The sequence below is a fragment of the Terrapene carolina genome, unplaced genomic scaffold (assembly GCF_002925995.2).
Source record: "Terrapene carolina triunguis isolate 2854851 unplaced genomic scaffold, T_m_triunguis-2.0 Scaffold96, whole genome shotgun sequence".
Taxonomy (NCBI): Eukaryota; Metazoa; Chordata; order Testudines; family Emydidae; genus Terrapene; species Terrapene triunguis.
Genome location: NW_020664447.1, coordinates 5,080,109 through 5,099,610, shown reverse-complemented (window position 1 = coordinate 5,099,610; position 19,502 = coordinate 5,080,109). Strand labels below are relative to the sequence as shown.

The 19,502-nt window shown below is 40.7% G+C and overlaps 1 protein-coding gene across 1 annotated transcript in view; it reads left to right on the top strand.

Moving 5' to 3' along the window:
• SBF2 (SET binding factor 2) overlaps positions 1 to 19,502 on the top strand; it is a 580,351-nt gene that overhangs the window by 358,364 nt on the left and 202,485 nt on the right. Inside the window, exons 7-13 of the mRNA XM_024196200.2 lie at positions 2,068 to 2,200; positions 3,816 to 3,924; positions 5,564 to 5,677; positions 9,569 to 9,646; positions 16,839 to 16,952; positions 17,753 to 17,881; positions 18,843 to 18,941. Of these exons, the coding sequence (XP_024051968.1) occupies positions 2,068 to 2,200; positions 3,816 to 3,924; positions 5,564 to 5,677; positions 9,569 to 9,646; positions 16,839 to 16,952; positions 17,753 to 17,881; positions 18,843 to 18,941 (776 nt within the window). The remainder of the gene's footprint in view (positions 1 to 2,067; positions 2,201 to 3,815; positions 3,925 to 5,563; positions 5,678 to 9,568; positions 9,647 to 16,838; positions 16,953 to 17,752; positions 17,882 to 18,842; positions 18,942 to 19,502) is intronic.

The following is a 19,502-nucleotide window of genomic DNA, read 5'->3' as shown; positions in this document are numbered from 1 at the left end:
CCAACTGTCAGCCACAGCACACGGTCCTTCAAACAACCAAACAAACAGACTGACAAACACTTTCTATAAGTCTATAATATATAACTAAAATATTGTTGTATATAAATTAAACAAGGTTTTTAAAATGTTTAAGAAGCTTCATTTAAAATTAAATTAAAATGCAGAGCCCCCCGAACCAGAGGCCAGGACCCAGGCAGTATGAGTGCCACTGAAAATCAGCTCGTGTGCCGCCTTTGGCACATGTGCCATAGGTTGCTTACCCCTGGCCTAGATACTGCTAGTGATTGTGCTGGAGTCTGCAGCTTATAAACAGTTTTAGAAGTGTGTGAATTTTGGTCTTTACTTGCTCTCTCTAAGGAATGCTGTCTGAACTTTCACTTACAGATGAAAAGACACCTGAGAAGAGACATGGGTTCAGTAGCTCATTCAGAACTTTTTTGAGCCAGTGATTTCATGGTCTGTTAAAGGTGCTGCACAATTAACAAATGGGTTTTTATTATTTTACAGTGCTATAGATTGTCATTAAAATATTTTGAAGACCTGAATAAAACACCTCTTTGGAGAATTAGTATACCATACAAATAAGACTTATAGATTCATAACTTACTATTTCTTCAACTAGGACAATATGAACTTCCAGCCAACCCAGTCATTTTTCTAATCTTTTTTTCCATCTCTCAGTGGGTGGGAGGGTAGATTAACTTCCAAGAGGTAGATGAAAGAAAAGTAGTAGATCTAACTCTTCAGAATATAATCGTGACATTGCCGGTGCACTCATTAGATACAAACAATTGGAGGGTATCACCTATGTTTTAAAGTAAACTGTTCTGCATTCATATTTGCAACAAGGCTTACCATCCTTCAGGTTGCTTGAGTCTCTCCATGTTTACATTGGCTTATGCCAGCCCCTTTTTGGTACTATGTGGATGGAGTTTGTAACCACAAACCATTATGTTACTCTTGACTCAGCCGTCTCAGAAATCAGAATGAAGTGCTTACCCCCAATGTAACAGGCTCCAAATCTCAGGTTTTTTTAAAGAGAAACTAATTTTTCTGGCAATACAGAAAATATAAACTGATTTTAAGAAGCATTAAATAAAATTTAGTTAGGCAAAACTATGCTGTTTTAGAAGATCACTACAGAAAATTGCCTGTGAACAACTCCCCCCCCCCCCCCATCTTTATTAGGAAGGTAACGAGAAACCCTACATATGTGATGCAAGCCCTCTTAGTGACAATACAGTCTATGTCCTCAGGAAATTTTATGAATTCCAGCATTTCTCAAGAAATTTCATTATTTCTAGCATATCTCAAAGACACATCTATTTAAAAGGATGGGACTCTTTTTGTATAAAGGAAATGCATTTTTTTGGTCTTTCCCAGGAGTACATTGCTTTGTAACCTATGCAACAGGTTATCCATTATACCATCTTACCAAAACCAGTTTAATCGGATTCATGTGTCTTGTCCTCAATCTTGCAGGGCTTGTTTAGACAGTCAGCTCCTCTTTAACTCCTTCCAATCACAAATATAGTGTCTAGGCCTTACTGGCCTTTGTTTAACCTAATGAATCACAGAAAACACTTTTACAGATAAAAGTATTAATGTGTTTACTAGACAAACCTCATGAGCTCTTTGTCCATGATCAGCAATACTCACAGAGATATTACATAAAGGTTCAGAAGTTGAGCTTGGATCAACCACCAACAATGGGCTCTAGAGTCATGTTTACCTTTGCATACTACCATTTGCGGTCATTGTTAAGCACTGTTAGGATTGTTTTCAGAAGAGAAAATCCTTGGAAATGGGATAGAAAAGGAGGTGTAATAGAAAATATTTGAACTACTGGAAATTATTCACTGGGTGTTATACGAACTTGAAAAATAGAAAACAAAACTGACAGTCAAAGAAAAGGCAGAAAAATCACAGGATAAGGCATTTGCATACTTATTACAAATTTTCCTCCAGTGACTCCAAGAATTCTTAACAATTTTTCATTTTCATTCTTTGTTCTGTTTTGGCTATGGGTTTATCATTTGTAAAGCACACTTTTTTTTTTTTTTAAAGGAATCCAAAATGTGCTGAGCTTGTTCTGTGCGGTCCTTACAGAAAATAAGGTTCTCTTTCACTCTGCAAGTTTTCAAAGGCTCAGTGATGCCTGTAGAGCACTGGAGTCTTTAATGTTTCCTCTCAAATATAGGTGAGTTTTGTTAGACAACTTTGACACTTTGGACTTGATGTTGAAAACCTGTATTTATACAAGTTATCTTTACTCATGCAAGTTGTGCCATTGAAGTTAATGAACTGTTTTCATGAATAATGATTACCCACATAAGGAAAGGCTTTCAGGATCAGACATTTGGTCTTACCGTTTGTGTACTTCATCGATCAGACTCTCATTTAATCCATTTCAATGTAAATTGTATGTAATTTAACAAAAATACGGTGTAGACACCTTGCCAGCAATAGTACCTGATTATAAATCTCTTTTTCTAATACAGTCACGGTCCACGAGCAGAGGCTGACACTTGTGCCATTTTGTGCGATAGTTTTGTAAGGTGTACAAATGTCCACTATGGACTACACTGCAATCAACAAATTAATTCCTTGTGAAAAAAGCCACATTTGAACCCAGTTTTTTAGGTCAAAAGGTAGTGTATCAGCATCTGAGGGCAACAGTTAGAGGTGCCATCACAGCTGGGGTAGGCATATCCGTGCTAGCTTTAATCTACCTAGCATGGCTAAAAGTAGCAGTGAAGATGCAGCAGTGCAAGCTGAACAAGCCCACTGGGAACCCTCAATAATGTATTTACATTGCTAGCCCGTCCTGGGGTCTGTGCCACCATGTCTTCACTGTTATTTTTAGGTAGGTTTGGTAGCTCAAAGGTAGTGCGAGTATGCCTACCTGAGCTGCAGACCCACCTCCAATTGCAGTGTAGATATATTTTTAGTTGCACAAATGAAAGAAGTGTAATTCTAAAGCAAGTGTCTGCAAAAGCTACTTCTAACATTGAGTATGCAGAGTTCTTGTATTTGTTCAAAATAGTTCAAAGACAGGTTTGTATCTTAAACAACAATAGAAAAACTTTGTAACAGATTGAAAGTGAATTTTGAAATATGGTTCCTTAATGTTAAAATATTTGTGAAATTTCCCATGTGAAAATCAACCTTGGAGAGCCATGTGTCAGTGATGTTACAATTTTTTTTAATTTAGATCATGTTTAAATATGACTCAGATCACAAGTAACATGAGTACAGTGTTCTCAGTTTAGTCCTAAGTAAACATTGTCTGCATCACTAAACTCTACATTTGGGAATTTCATTATTATGTGACACTGTACAAAAGCAGTAATTAGCATTATATATTGTACTGCATGCTTTACTTCAAAAGTACTATGTTTTTAAAACTTAGTGTGCATTCCATAACAGATCTAATGTCTCTAGTGCAATAATAATCTCTTTGTACACATTTATCACATTAATGGGCACCATATAAGAGCCTAGATAGATTACTATGAATATTCTTTTTTGTCTTTTCTTCTTAGTTTACGTGCATATTCAAAAACAGTTTATCTATTTGTGATAGATTTTTATAAAGGAATTACAAGCCCCTTGTGATAATGGACTTCTTTATATTTTCATGCCAGAATGTCCTTATAACTTTGAGTATGGTACTTTATAGTTGATGTACTGAATGCCCCAGAATTTTAATTGACAAATTATGAAGTAGTTATAATAGGTGGCAGGAAGGTAAAGAAAGACTTCATGTAATGGGGCAGACAAAAAGCATAATTTGTTATTAATTCTCTTCACAGTTATCCCTATATTCCAATTCTCCCTGCACAGCTGCTAGAAGTTCTCAGTTCACCAACGCCTTTCATTATTGGTGTACATTCCATCTTTTGTGCTGACATTCATGAGCTTGTAAGTATGCCTAAAAAGAATATGTACAGTCATGGTGTCAAATATGATATTTGTGTAGAGAATTTTTTGTGCTTCAAGCATTATAGATTAAGCTATTCATAGCCATACAAAGTATACTCCTGGGGGAATTCTGCACCAAAAAAATTAATTTTGCACACAATATGTTAAAATTCTGCATATTTATTTGTTTAAAAAATAAATATAATCGCGCTGGTTTAAATTATTTTTAACTACAATACAATGGATGAAGAAAGGGAGTGGGGAGCATTGGAGGAAATCCCCCAAGCCTCCTCTGTAATAGTAATGTAACTAGTATTGACCCTTTACTGCTAGTTATTAGTCAACAAATATATGCAGCCATATGCTCAGTGTTACATCATAGGCAACTGAAAAGTAAGCGAGGGCTGGGGACTCAAACTCACAATTTATATTGGCTACTGACCATCTCCAGAAAGGTCAGTAGCAAACAATTCATGGAGCACATTTTGATAGGAAATTTTTTCAGTCCAAAAATTTAGACCAATTCTAATCACTAAAGCACCATAAACATTTATAAGGACACACTGTCCTGTACAATAAGACTCCTTTACACCACTTTGACAATGCAAGGAGCCTTAAAATTTTTAGACCTGTTTTATACTCCTGGGGGAATTCACTAAGAACAATGGGAACAATTCACTAAGCAGGCAAGCTGCTATATTCTGCTCTGCCTGAGGAGACACTCCTACCTCCCCAGAAACACCCCAAAGCCCTGTCCTTTCACCCCGAGCATGCCGCAATAGCGATTGAGAGGGGACAGAGTATCTCTCTCTCTCAAACACATGATTGCCCAGCCCTCCTGTCCCGGCGGTGATTTATGTCTCTACTGGCTGCACCAGGTGCCCAAACAGTGCAGGCAGGGGTGCATGACCGCTTTTGCAGCTTCCCTTTGCTTCCCCTTCAGAAGCCATTTTTCTGCGGGGAAGCAAAGAAATCTGCGGAGGCCATGGATTTTGCACACACACAGTGACACAGAATTCCCCCAGGAATAAAAGTACCAGTAGATAAAGCAGGACAATCAGTAATGGGCAAAAAAACTCACACCAATTAATTGAACCTGTTGTAAGTTCTTCTACAAATACCAATATAACCTGTCAGAAGGAAATAGGGTGAGGGAAGGAAAAACTCAGAAGAATGATTTTGCGATTAAGATGCAGGTTGTAAAGTCAAGACAGGGATATATTTCCAACTCTGCTTCAGACTTCTGTTGTGACCTTGAGCAATTCAATTCAACATTTGCCAAGGTATCCTTTGATTTTGGGGGTCCTCCATTTTTGGAGTTGTGATTGCTCAGCACTTCTGAAATTCAGTCATAAGCTATCTCAAGTTGGAGACCCAAAAACTGAGGCATCCAGAACTAGAGGCCACTCTTGAAAGTTTGGCCTCTCTCTCTCTGAGTCACATAGGTGTTTTGAGGTTACATTCATTAATATTATTTGTGGTCAAGTTCCTTCATTAAGGGCACTATAGAATTGTGAAGTAATATTATCTTCACTCATTTTAGGATAAATCATACGTAAAATCTGAAATATCCATTTGGTGTTTAACTGTGTGCATCAGAGAACATACTATATATAAAATATTTGTTTTTCTTTTTCAGTTGGATGTAATTATAGCAGACCTGGATGGAGGCACAATTAAAATTCCTGAATGTATTCATCTATCTCAGCTCCCAGAGCCACTGCTACATCAAACTCAAACAGCTCTTTCTTTAGTACGTCTCATTTCCTGATCAGCTTGTCCAGATCTTTTTAAAAATGTAAAAAGAAGAAATAAAATCTCTGAATATTATGAAACATTTTGAAAATGACTTATGAAGATTTAAAAGCAAGATGAATTAACTCCTAAATGCATTGTATGTGAATACCATAAATACTTAGAATTTAAAAGATGGAGATTACACTGGGCCCTAAAGGCCCATCAGTCTACTCTTTGGCAAGCAATTTTTGTTATATGCAGGTATACCCAGATATGATATTGGAGGTTTATATATTTTTTCTCTTAAACATCATCTCAGATTTAGAATCCTAGGACTGGAAGGGGCCTTCAGAGGTGATCTAGGCCAGTCCCCTGCACTCATGGCAGGACAATTATTATCTAGACCATCCCTGACAGGTGTTTGTCTAACCTGCTCTTAAAAATCTCCAATGATGGAGATTCCACAATCTCCCTGGGCAATTTATTCCAGTGCTTAACCACCCTGACAATTAGGAAGTTTTTCCTAATGTCCAACTAAACCTCCCTTGCTGCAATTTAAGCCCATTGCTTCTCGTCCTATCCTCAGAAGTTAAGGAAAACAATTTTTCTCCCTCCTCCTTGTAACAACCTTTTATGTACTTAAAAACTGTAGTCATGTCCCCCTCAGTCTTCTCTTTTCCAGACTAAACAAACCCAATTTTTTCAATCTTCCCTCAGAGGTCATGTTTTCTAGACCTTTAAATAATTTTTGCTGCTCTTCTCTGGACTGTCTTCAAGTTGTCCACATCTTTCCTGAAATGTGGCGCCCAGAACTGGACACAATACTCCAGTTGAGGCCTAATCAGTGTGGAGTAGAGTGTCTTGCTTACAATTCTCGTGTCTTGCTTACAACACGCCTACTAATACATCCCAGAATGATGTTCGCTTTTTTTTGCAACAGCGTTACACTGTTGACTCATATTTAGTTTGTGGTCCACTATGACTCCTGATCCCTTTCCGCAATACTCCTTCCTAGGCAGTCATTTCCAATTCTGTATGTGTGCAACTGATTGTTCCTTCCTAAATGGAGTACTTTGCATTTCTCCTTATTGAATTTCATCCTGTTTACTTCTGACCATTCTCCAGTTTGTCCAGATCATTTAGAATTATAATCCTATCCTCCAAAGCACTTGCAACCCCTCCCAGCTTCGTATCATCCACAAACTTTGTAAGTGTATGCTCTATGCCAGTGGGGGGCAACCTGCGGCCCACTGGCTGCACGCAGCCTATCAGGGTAATCCGCTGGTGGGCTGCCAGACAGGCTGTTTACATTTGCACGGCCATCCGCAACTCCCAGTGGCTGCAGTTCACCATTCCCGGCCAATGGGAGCTGCGGGAAGCTGCGGCCAGCACGTCCCTGCGTCCTGCGCCGCTTCCCGCAGCTCCCATTGGCCGGGAACGACGAACCGCGGCCACTGGGAGCTGTGGGCTGCCGTGCAAATGTAAACAAACTGTCTGGCAGCCTGCCAGCGGATTACCCTGACGAGCCACAGGTTGCCCACCCCTGCTCTATGCCATTATCTAAATCATTGATGAAGATATTGAACAGAACCGGACCCAGAACTGATACCTGCGGGACCCCACTTGTTATGCTCTTCCAGCATTACTGTGAACCACTGATAACTACTCTCTGGGAATGGTTTTCCAACCAGTTATGATCCCACTTATAGTAGCTCCATTTAGATTGATTTTCCCTAATTTATTTACATACAAACCTACCTTGGTGTAATTGGGCTCAACTCTGTTGAAGCCATTGAAGCTTATGCCAGGGTTAAGTTGAACCCAGCATGTTCACTTCATTAAGCCTTTCCTCATAAGGAACTCTTTGCTTCCCTCTGCTCTTTTTAGAAAAATGCCTTTCACCTTTCTATGCCTAGAATTGCACACAGTACTCTGTTAACAAAACTCTTTTTAAAAGAACTATTATCTTTCTTGATTTGTAACTAATTCCACTTATCACATATCCTAAGACTTCATTCATTTATGGCATGTTGTGACTTCTTAACATCTGAGAAGGGGAAAGTGCCGTTTTTCTCCCTAATAGTACATTTGGAAATACATCTCAGTTTTAATATTTTGCTTTAACAATTATTACTGAAAATTCAGCTGCTTTATTATGATTTACCTTGGTGGCTTTTCAGTTGAATGCACAATTCCAAGAATCCATTTTAATTTTAAATTACTGTGATGCCTGGCAAAACAATTGTAAAAGAAGAGCTGAGTTTTGCAGTAAATATTTTTTTATGCTTGATTATCATTCCACATTGAGGAATCACCACAAGCTTCCTGTCATCAAAGGAACTGCCTTTATCCAGCATTATCAAAAACTGAAAAATGCTGTTTCAAACATTTTTGGTCTGACCAATAGGGCCAACCTCATATGGTGACTGATTTCCCGACACAGCTTTTATAATGGTTGGGTTATTTCACTTTTCTTTCCTCATTCCATCCATCTTTCCTTCCTCTTCTCTCTTATAGGGTTGACCACACTGGAGCTCGTCCATGGTCATTTCATGTGCATGCTTTGCTGTGTGGTTCAGGCAAAAGTTTTAACCCTAAGAAGAAAGGAAAACAAATGAAAGAAAATTGGATGGAGTTACAGATTGTGTGTGTGTGTGACAATAGATTTTATTTTAATGTAGTGGCTTAGCACCAGAATTTAAACTGAGGAGTTACCAGGGCTAAGTTACAGCTTCATTATCAGTACTTTTAAACAGAGTAAGTAAATACGCCAAGATTTTCAAATAACCAAAGCATCCAATATCATTAGTTATGGGCTCTTAACTCAAAACACCTTGGAAGGGCCTGATTTTCAGAGAGCAGGTGCTCAGCTTTGTATGAAAATCACGCCCCTTTAATGTGTGTCAGTTTGAGCACCCAAAATCACTAGTCACATTTGAAAATCTAGACTATACTCTGCAATAGAGAGTCAGTAGTTTATGTTTTGCTTATGCCATAAGATATAGTTACAGAAGAATTGAGTTATTTTCTTGACTGCCACTGACTCCCTGTGTGACTTTAGGCAAATATCTTAACCTTCTCTGCATCAGCTAACACAAATGTAAAATCAGGATAATAATTCGTACCTACTTCACAAGGGCTTTGGAATCTTGCTTAATATTTACTAAATGCTTTGAGATGGTTGGACAAAAGATGTTCAAGGAGTGCACGTAATTGTTGTTGTTACTAATAAAAATAATTTCTTTATTGACTAATGACCTGACAAATCTCACTGAAAATGTAATCCATTTTCTGGATACAGAAGTGCAAAAGTAATTTAAATGAGTGTACCTTCAGTTCTGTTCTGGCCCTACCAGCAAGTGTTTATATAAAATTCCTGTTGAATTCTACGAAAGAAAATGCTGTGCACAAAGGAACAGAAAAATCAGGATTTACTGTTAAAAAGGCAAAATAAGCAAAAAACCTAAAACATTTTCCTTGCTACATTATACTCCAAAAAATTCCTTTCTGGGTTTAGAATTTTTTCAAAAATTTCATCCCAGAGATATTTATGTTTTGCAGTTATAAGCCCCTGCAATACAGGAGTTGCAAATCAAAACCAGTTAGAAATAATAGTGATGGCACAAACTTTAACAATGCTGCTTATGACATTTAAGATGACAACCCTGGCTTTCCACACCTACTAAAATCTATTGCAAATACTCCCCGTATTCCATCAATTGAACAAGGACGTTTTAATTCCTAATTTTTGTGTAGTATTTAGGGTTTAATTGTGTGTGCATCATTTTTAAAGTGTTTACAGTGCAATGAGTATTAACAAAAATTAAATAAGACCAGGAAAAAAGTTAACAATTTAATTTGTATTCACGTTTTAACAATTATTTTCATTAATTAAAAAATGTTATAGGTTTTACACCCCGATTTGGAAACGGCAGATTATGCATTCCCTCCACCACGAACAGGTCTATCGCACTCAAAAATGCTGGTAAGACATATTATTTCTGACTTTGTAATAAATAGAAAAATATTAAGTTTTTAGAATAAGCTTCTTTTAAGAAGCTAGATTTCTGTAGTTACTTTTCTCTATTCTTCTACAATATATATGAGGAGGAACAAGTTCTTTAGCTAGGAAATACTATAAATATTCACTTCTTTCTCTTAGGGTATGTCTACACTACGAAATTAGGTCGAATTTATAGAAGCTAGTTTTATAGAAATCGGTTGTATACAGCCGATTGTGTGTGTCCCCACATAAAATGCTCTAAGTGCATTAAGTCAGCGGACCGCGTCCACAGTACCGAGGCTAGCGTCGACTTCTGGAGCGTTGCACTATGGGTAGCTATCCCACAGTTCCCGCGGTCTCCGCCGCCCATTGGAATTCTGGGTTGAGATCCCAATGCCTGAATGATGCAAAACAGTGTCGCGGGGGGTTCTGGGTACATGTTGTCAGGCCCCTCCCCCTCCGTCAGAGCAACGGCAGACAATCGATTCGCGCCTTTTTACCTGGGTTACCTGTGCAGACAACATACCACGCCAAGCATGGAGCCTGCTCAGCTCAGCTCAGCTCACCGTCACCATGTGTCATCTGGGTGCTGGCAGACGTGGTACTGCATTGCTACACAGCAGCAGCTAATTGCCTTTTGGCAGTAGACGGTGCAGTATGACTGGTAGCCTTCATCGGCGATTTGGGTGCTGGCAGACGTGGGGCTGGCAGACGTGGGGCTGCATTGCTACACAGCAGCAGCCCCTTGCCTTTTGGTAGAAGATGGTGTATTACGACTGGTATCCGTCGTCGTCGTCGTCGTACTGCAGTGGCTGAAACTCCGTATGTCCCCCAGTCACTGCCTTCCCAATGACGATGATGGCTATCAGTCGTAGTACGCTATTTTCTGCCAAGCGCCCAGTATTTTCTGCCAAGCACCCAGAAGATGCCGAGGGCTATCAGTCATGCTGCACCGTCGTCTGCCAGCTTAAGATGTAAAAAATAGATTTGTTCTGTATTCATTTGCTTCCCCCTCCCTCCGTGAAATCAACGGCCTGCTAAACCCAGGGTTTTGAGTTCAATCTTTGGGGGGGCCATTCTGTGTGACAGTTGTTTGTGTTTCTCCCTGATGCACAGCCACCTTTGTTGATTTTAATTCCCTGTACCTGTACACCATGTTGTCACTTGCCCCTCCCTCCCTCCCTCCCTCCGTCCGTCAGATACTAGTTTCGCGCCTTTTTTCAGACCAGACGCCATAGCACTGGGATCATGGAGCCCGCTCAGTGATCACCGCGGCAATTATGAACACCACGCGCATTGTCCTGCAGTATATGCAGAGCCAGGACATGCCAAAGCAAAACCAAGACCAGTCGAGGAGGCGATTGCAGCGCGGCGACGAGAGTGATGAGGAAATTGACATGGACATAGACCTCTCACAAGGCACAGGCCCCAGCAGTGTGGAAATCATGGTGTTACTGGGGCAGGTTCATGCCATGGAATGCCGATTCTGGGCCCGGGAAACAAGCACAGACTGGTGGGACCGCATCGTGTTGCAGGTGTGGGACGATTCCCAGTGGCTGCGAAACTTTCGCATGCATAAGGGCACTTTCATGGAACTTTGTGATTTGCTTTCCCCTGCCCTGAAGCGCCAGAATACCAGGATGAGAGCAGCCCTGACAGTTGAGAAGCGACTGGCGATAGCCCTGTGGAAGCTTGCAACGCCAGACAGCTACCGGTCAGTCGGGAATCAATTTGGAGTGGGCAAATCTACTGTGGGGGCTGCTGTGATCCAAGTTGCCAGGGCAATCAAAGACCTGCTGATATCAAGGGTAGTGACTCTGGGAAACGTGCAGGCCATAGTGGATGGCTTTGCTGCAATGGGATTCCCAAACTGTGGTGGGGCAATAGACGGAACCCATATCCCTATCTTGTCACCAGAGCACCAAGCCACCGAGTACATAAACTGCAAGGGGTACTTTTCAATGCTGCTGCAAGCCCTGGTGGATCACAAGGGACGTTTCACCAACATCAACGTGGGATGGCCGGGAAAGGTACATGATGCTCGCGTCTTCAGGCACTCTGGTCTGTTTCGAAAGCTGGAGGAAGGGACTTTCTTCCTGGACCAGAAACTAACCGTTGGGGATGTTGAAATGCCTATCGTGATCCTTGGGGACCCAGCCTACCCCTTAATGCCGTGGCTCATGAAGCCGTACACAGGCAGCCTGGACAGGAGTCAGGACCTGTTCAACTACAGGCTGAGCAAGTGCCGAATGGTGGTGGAATGTGCATTTGGACGTTTAAAAGCGCGCTGGCGCAACTTACTGACTCACTCAGACCTCAGCGAAAAGAATATCCCCATTGTTATTGCTGCTTGCTGTGCGCTCCACAATATCTGTGAGAGTAAGGGGGAGACATTTATGGCGGGGTGGGAGGTTGAGGCAAATCGCCTGGCCGCTGATTACACGCAGCCAGACACCAGGGCGGTTAGAAGAGCACAGCAGGGTGTGGTGCGCATCAGAGAAGCTTTGAAAATGAGTTTTGTGACTGGCCAGGCTACGGTGTGAAACTTCTGTTTGTTTCTCCGTGATGAACCCTCCGCCCCCCCCACCCGGTTCACTCTACTTCCCTGTAAACCAACCACCCTCCCCTCCCCCCCTCGAGCACCGCTTGCAGAGGCAATAAAGTCATTGTTACTTCACATTCATGCATTCTTTATTAATTCATCACACAGCTAGGGGATAATTGCCAAGGTAGCCCGGGATAGGTGGGGAAGGAGGGAAGGAAAAGGACACACTGTAGTTTAAAACTTTAACTCTTATTGAAGGCCAGCCTTCTGATGCTCGGGCAATCATCTGGGGTGGAGTGACTTGGTGGCCGGAGGCCCCCCCACCGTGTTCTTGGGCGTCTGGGTGAGGAGGCTATGGAACTTGGGGAGGAGGGCTGTTGGTTACACAGGGGCTGTAGCGGCGGTCTCTGCTCCTGCTGCCTTTCCTGCAGCTCAACCATACGCTGGAGCATATCAGTTTGATGCTCCAGCAGCCGGAGCATCGACTCTTGCCTTCTGTCTGCAAGCTGACGCCACCTATCATCTTCGGCCCGCCACTTGCTCTGTTCATCCCGTGATTCAGCCCGCCACCTCTCCCCTCGTTCATATTGTGCTTTTCTGTAGTCTGACATTGACTGCCTCCACGCATTCTGCTGTGCTCTGTCAGCATGGGAGGACATCTGGAGTTCCGTGAACATATCATCCCGAGTCCGCCGTTTTCTCCTTCTAATCTAAGCCTCTGTGAAGGAGAAACATTTGCAGCTGGTGGAGGAGAAAGGAGAGGTGGTTAAAAAAGACACATTTTAGAGAACAATGGGTACACTCTTTCACGTTAAATTTTGCTGTTCACATTACACAGCACATGTGCTTTCGTTACAAGGTCGCATTTTTCCTCTTATATTGCGGGCCTGCTGGTTTGGTGTGAGAGATCACTCACGCAGTGCCAGGCAACAGATTTCGGCTTGCAGGCAGCCATGGTAAGCCACAGTCTTTTGGCTTTTTTAACCTTAACGTGGGAATGGTTTCAAACAGTAGCGCCCTCATTTCCCATACCAAGCACCCGTTGGGTTGGCCATTTAAAATGGGTTTGCAATGTAAAAGGAGGGGCTGCGGTTTCCGGGTTAACATGCAGCACAAACCCAACTAACCCCCCCCACACCCAATTCTCGGGGATGATCACTTCACCCCTCTCCTCCACCGCGTGGCTAACAGCGGGGAACATTTCTGTTCAGCAGAGCAGAAACGGGCACCTCTGAATGTCCCCTTAATAAAATCGCCCCATTTCAACCAGGTGACTGTGAATGATATCACTCTCCTGGGGATAACAAAGAGAGATAAGGAATGGATGTTGTCTGCAGGCTAGCAAACACCGGGACCATACGCTGCCATGCTTTGTTATGCAATGATTCCAGACTACGTGCTACTGGCCTGGCGTGGTAAGTGTCCTACCATGGCGGACGGGATAAGGCAGCCCTCCCCAGAAACCTTTTGCAAAGGCTTTGGGAGTACATGAAGGAGAGCTTTCTGGAGATGTCCCTGGAGGATTTCCGCTCCATCCCCATACACGTTAACAGACTTTTCCAGTAGCTGTACTGGCCGCGATTGTCAGGGCAAATTAATCATTAATCATTAAACACGCTTGCTTTTAAACCATGTGTAATATTTACAAAGGTACGCTCACCAGAGGTCCCCTGTGTGCCCTCAGGGTCTGGGAGCACGCCTTGGGTGAGTTTGGGGGTTACTGGTTCCAGGTCCAGGGTGATAAACATATCCTGGCTGTTGGGGAAACCGGTTTCTCCACTTCCTTGCTGCTGTGAGCTATCTACATTATCTTCATCCTCATCTTCCTCGTACCCCGAACCCGCTTCTCTGTGTGTTTCTCCATTGAAGGAGTCAAAGCACACGGTTGGGGTAGTGGTGGCTGCACCCCCTAGCATGGCATGCAGCTCTGCGTAGAAGCAGCATGTTTGTGGCTCTGCCCCGGACCTTCCGTTTGCCTCTCTGGCTTTGTGGTAGGCTTGCCTTAGCTCCTTAATTTTCACGCGGCACTGCTGTGCGTCCCTGTTATGGCCTCTGTCCTTCATGGCCTTGGAGACCTTTTCTAATATTTTGCCATTTCGTTTACTGCTACGGAGTTCAGCTAGCACTGATTCATCTCCCCATATGGCGAGCAGATCCCGTACCTCCCGTTCGGTCCATGATGGAGCTCTTTTGCGATCCTGGGACTCCATCACGGTTACCTGTGCTGATGAGCTCTGCGTGGTCACCTGTGCTCTCCATGCTGGGCAAACAGGAAATGAAATTCAAACGTTCGCGGAGCTTTTCCTGTCACCTGGTCAGTGCATCTGAGTTGAGAGTGCTGTCCAGAGTGGTCACAATGAAGCACTGTGGGATAGCTCCCGGAGGCCAATAACGTCGAATTCCGTTCACACTACCCCAATTCCGACCCGCTAAGGCCGATTTTATCGCTAATCCCCTCGTCGGAGGTGGAGTAAAGAAACCGGTTTAAAGGGCCCTTTAAGTCGAAAAAAGGGACTTAGCCGTGTGAACGTGTCCAGGCTTAATTCGATTTAATGCTGCTAAATTCGACCTAAACTCGTAGTGTAGACCAGGCCTTAAACAGAAATGATATGAAGTAGAAGTTAGAAAGTAATCTACAGATTTATTATTTTCCATTATTTTAGTATGTTAAAGAGAAATGATCTACTGAGCTAAATCAATGTTGCCCAGGTAGAGGGTACTATAGAAGTGCAAAGTATTATTATTACTATTATTGAACTAGACTAGGTCTCTTTAAACGTAGGTTTGGGTGGTAAAGAGTATTTTTCCCCCTACTTGAAATTTGTTAAACCTGCAAAGACTGGCTAGTTGTCAGTTACGTAGTTACTTTGTAGACTAGAAATTTTTTTAATGAAAACTTAAATTCCACAGAATATAAGGTGGTGGGGGGAAGGGTGTTCATGAGAGGGCACTGTACAGACCCATAAACTACTCACCACAGGTTTGGAAGCTTGAGCTGGAGACTGTGTTAAACCAGTGAGAGAGAGCCAAGCCAGAAATTACTATGCATCACTAAGATTTCCTAAGACCAGTAGTTCACAAATAAAAAAACAAAGAAAGAAGAGGAAGAATCAGTGCTGTTGGAAGTGAATGAGAACTAAATATAGAGGAGAAGAGAGAAGTAAGAGATTGAGAGTGCTCCAGAATGCAAGCTTCTAGTGACGGACTGAAAAAGGTGGAATAAACCTGGAAATCAACATACTTGCATTCACTTATGAAATTTGATACCATCATCTCAGGAAGCCATTACTGGAAGACAAAAGCCTGATTAGAAGAGTGAATAAAAGAGAATTTTGTTTGGAAAACATTGTCAGCTCAACTCTTTAAGAAAGCCATTCTGTGTCTAACAAAAAAAAAGATGCTGTAGGTTATCTAACAGCTACAGCAATGGTCTGACTGTATGAGAAATAGAGATGGGACTCATTAATTTTATAATAAAAAAGGAAACTAGGAGTATATTTTATGTTTGTGCATACACATGGTGTATTTATACACTACAAAGAGAATTCTAGCTTCTTAATGTTGTATTGGGCTCTAATGAACATAAACTTGGGGGGAGGAGTATGTAATGCTATCTAAGACATAAAATGGAAATCTTTAGTAAAGATAAGAATAGCATAACTTCACTCAGTATTTTTCCTGGTTTTCTATATTTCTTACTTCACCTTAAAAGATTCATTTTTCAGTCCTGAAGTCGAGGTGAAATCCTGGCTCCATTGAACATTGAAGCCAGGATTTCACCCTCTGTGGGTAGTCTTAAATTGGTGTAGTACATATTACAATATTGATGCATTCAATCCTGTATAATTTTTGTCTAACATAAGAGAAACAGACTGATAAATGTTTTGTGGTGGACACCTGTGTATATGACTTCTATAATTTATACAAGTTACTATAAACTATTTGATGCTAACTGTGGTGAGCAGTCTGGCCCTGAAATAAATAGTGTATCTGCCAATAAGAGTAGCTTTTATTGAATTCTAAATTAATTTGTAAGAGGAGAGAACAACACTGAGCACATTCTTAATGAAATTCAGGGCCGTCATCTAAAAAGTAGTTGTTCTTTATAGAATCTTTAGTGAAACATAAAAGTCTGCTTCCAAAACAATCTATTGAAAGATTAAATCTTGATGTCATATCTTAATTTGATTCACTGTGGCCTGGAATTCATTTGTGCTTGTATTTTTCAAATCAAAGGTCATATTTTAAAGTGCATTTGAGACTTATTGTAAAATTGAAGTCCCAGAGCAGCCTGCAGGTTGGCTGCAAGAAGAGTGATTGTACTGAGAGTCTGGTCTTAGCTGAGATAAAATGTAGTAATCTGAAGTGACAAAAGGGATTGGTAGTGATGAGCATAATGCTCAAATTAAATTGCTAGCTCACACACACACACACACACACACAAACACACACAGTCACTCTCCAATTTGGCTGCTACACTGCTGTTCTGTTTTGGATATTGTCTGAGAAAATTGATTATTCTGTTTTACAAATGTTTGTGACATAGTTTTATACTTGCGAGGGGGTAGGGAGGGAGGAGGAAGTTATAGAAGCAAAGTTGTTTACACCATATTTGATCATCATTTACAGGATAAAGAAGTACGAGCAATTTTCCTGAGATTGTTTGCACAACTTTTCCAAGGATACAGGTCATGCCTTCAGCTGATCAGAATTCATGCTGAACCAGTTATACATTTTCACAAGGTAAAAGAGAAAAAAAGGTTGTCTGTATTTAGTGAATATTTAGGGTAACCAGACAGCAAATGTGAAAGATCTGGACAGAGGTGGGGAGTAATAGGAGCCTATATAAGAAAAAGACCCAAAAATCGGGACTGACCCTATAAAATCGGGACATCTGGTCACCCTATGAATATTTCACATACGATTTGAATTCATATCAGTCTCATATAGTTGCTTTCTGAACAAACTTCAAATATACAATCTTGGAATTTAATTTTGTGTCTGACATACAAAAGTTTCTTTATATATGATATAGTAAAATCATATCATTCTGATATTACTGAGGTGGCACTGTACAGTACAGCTTAACCAGGCCCATTTACTGTTGCATTTCCAAACAGATTTGTCTAAGATGAAATCCGTAGCAAAGACCACATATTAATATTTAAAGTTAAAACTAATACAATTTTGGAAGTAATTCATGGATTTCAAGAAATGTTTACCTATAGTTAAAAGAATCAACTTAATAGTACTAGAATTATTTTGTATTTTGCCTCCCAGAAGTTTTATTGCTCAAAGAAAACAGATTTTTGAATGATTTTTAAAAGTGTGTATGAGAGAGAAGGGGGAATGTTCCAGTTCCAATACCTTTTGTTTTATTAAAAAAAGATCATTTACAGCTATTGTCTCTTAAAACACTTTGCACTTATTATAAGCAGAAGAAGGTTTAAGCTATTAATATACCTGGAGTTGATTAAATGTTCTGTTTGTTTCCATAACTTTTCAATTATACAGTGACCAATCCCTCTTTACATTCTCTGCAGGCGGCCTTTTTGGGCCAGCGAGGCTTGATTGAGAATGACTTTCTCACCAAAATTCTCAATGGAATGTCATTTGCTGGTTTTGTATCTGAGAGAGGTCCTCCCTACAGATCCTGTGATCTCTTTGATGAGGTAAAAATTCTGTTCTGTATGATATGTTATATTCAAAAGACAGTTAAAATATAGATGAGATGCTTCTGTATGTAGAAAAATAGTAATTGATAAAGTTCTGAATCTTAATATATCCAAATAAATATAATTACTACAAACATATTTTATAAATTATCAAGCAACATATGATCTTTTAAGCCCTGATGCTTTAATGAGGATACACATTCATAACTTTACACACATGAAGTTATTGGGACAATCACCTACTTAAAGTTAACCATGTGTGTACGTCATTGTAGGATTGTGGCCTAATCTTTTTATGGTCCCAATTGGAACTCTGTATACTGATAATACCTGCTAGGACAGAATTATTTTGAACAATTTAATTATATTTTTAGAAATATCTTGCAGAAGTAAATTTTTTGACAAATGTTAATAAATTAAATACACACTTGGCAAAGGAAACTGAGGCAAACATCTTCTCTTGTACAAAGTACAATGGAATCGTCAATATTGCCACTGCTAGAGCTGCAGTTTTTAAATTCTTGTCTAAAAAGACCAGACACAGTAAATTTTTCATCCAAACTTGCTGTGCTGTTTAAACTTGAATGTTTTATACAATACTGATATAGCTCTGTATTACTTTTATGTGGAAGGTTCAGAAACACAGCATGCTGCATTATAGACGTTAAATGAATATTACAGGAACACAGGTTTACTGCACCAGAGTGATCTTAAGCTCCATCAAGTCTGGTATCTTGCCTCTGGAGCTGTGATTTGCCCTATGCCTAACGCTTCAGAGGAAAGTGAATATTCCTGATAATTCACCTAGGAAATGGTACACTGCTTCCCAGAAGCATAAGAGATTTTTCAGTGTCCAATTTTCTGTGCACCTTTCAGTTTAAGATGAATATTATGTATTTTGTATATTAGCAAAGTTATTTTAAGTTGATTTTTAAACATTTTGATACTTTTTTTTAAGTTGGTAGCTTTTGAAGTGGAAAGAATTAAAGCTGAGGAAGGTAATCCACCAAAAATGATGAAGCACGTCAGAGAGCTTGCAGAACAGCTGTTCAAAAATGTAAGTTTATTGTAACCATGTATGTACTGTACTATATAATGCTTCAAAATTCTTCACTAAACTAACATGATTTATAGCCTGAACAGCTGAAACAAATGACTCCGTGTGGCGATCATCTTTGTATTTTGGCTAAAGCCTTTGAAACGTTAAATTGTATTATACTCCAGTAATTTACAACACATGTTGAAGTAGCTCAATATTATTGTTAATTTTCCCTTCAGCCGATGCACTATAGCACACTTCTTAGTTAACGTATATCACTTAATGCTTTTAAGGTTTCTTTGTTGCCTCTAGTATAGCCTCTCCACATCTCCCACCAACTCACTGCCTCCCAACAACTCTATGCTCCTCAAACCCTGTGCCCCCCCCATTTCAGCACAATCTCTATCTTCCCAGTGTATGCTTCCCCAGGAGAACCTTGCTTCCCAATTTGCATCCATCTACCAAGTCTTGTCTACTCCATTTCTCACTCCCACCCCAAGCTGTCCCATGCACTTTGTATGTTTTTCAGGACACCATCCTCCATTGCCTCCTGCCTCCCTTATACTGACTAATCCTTAC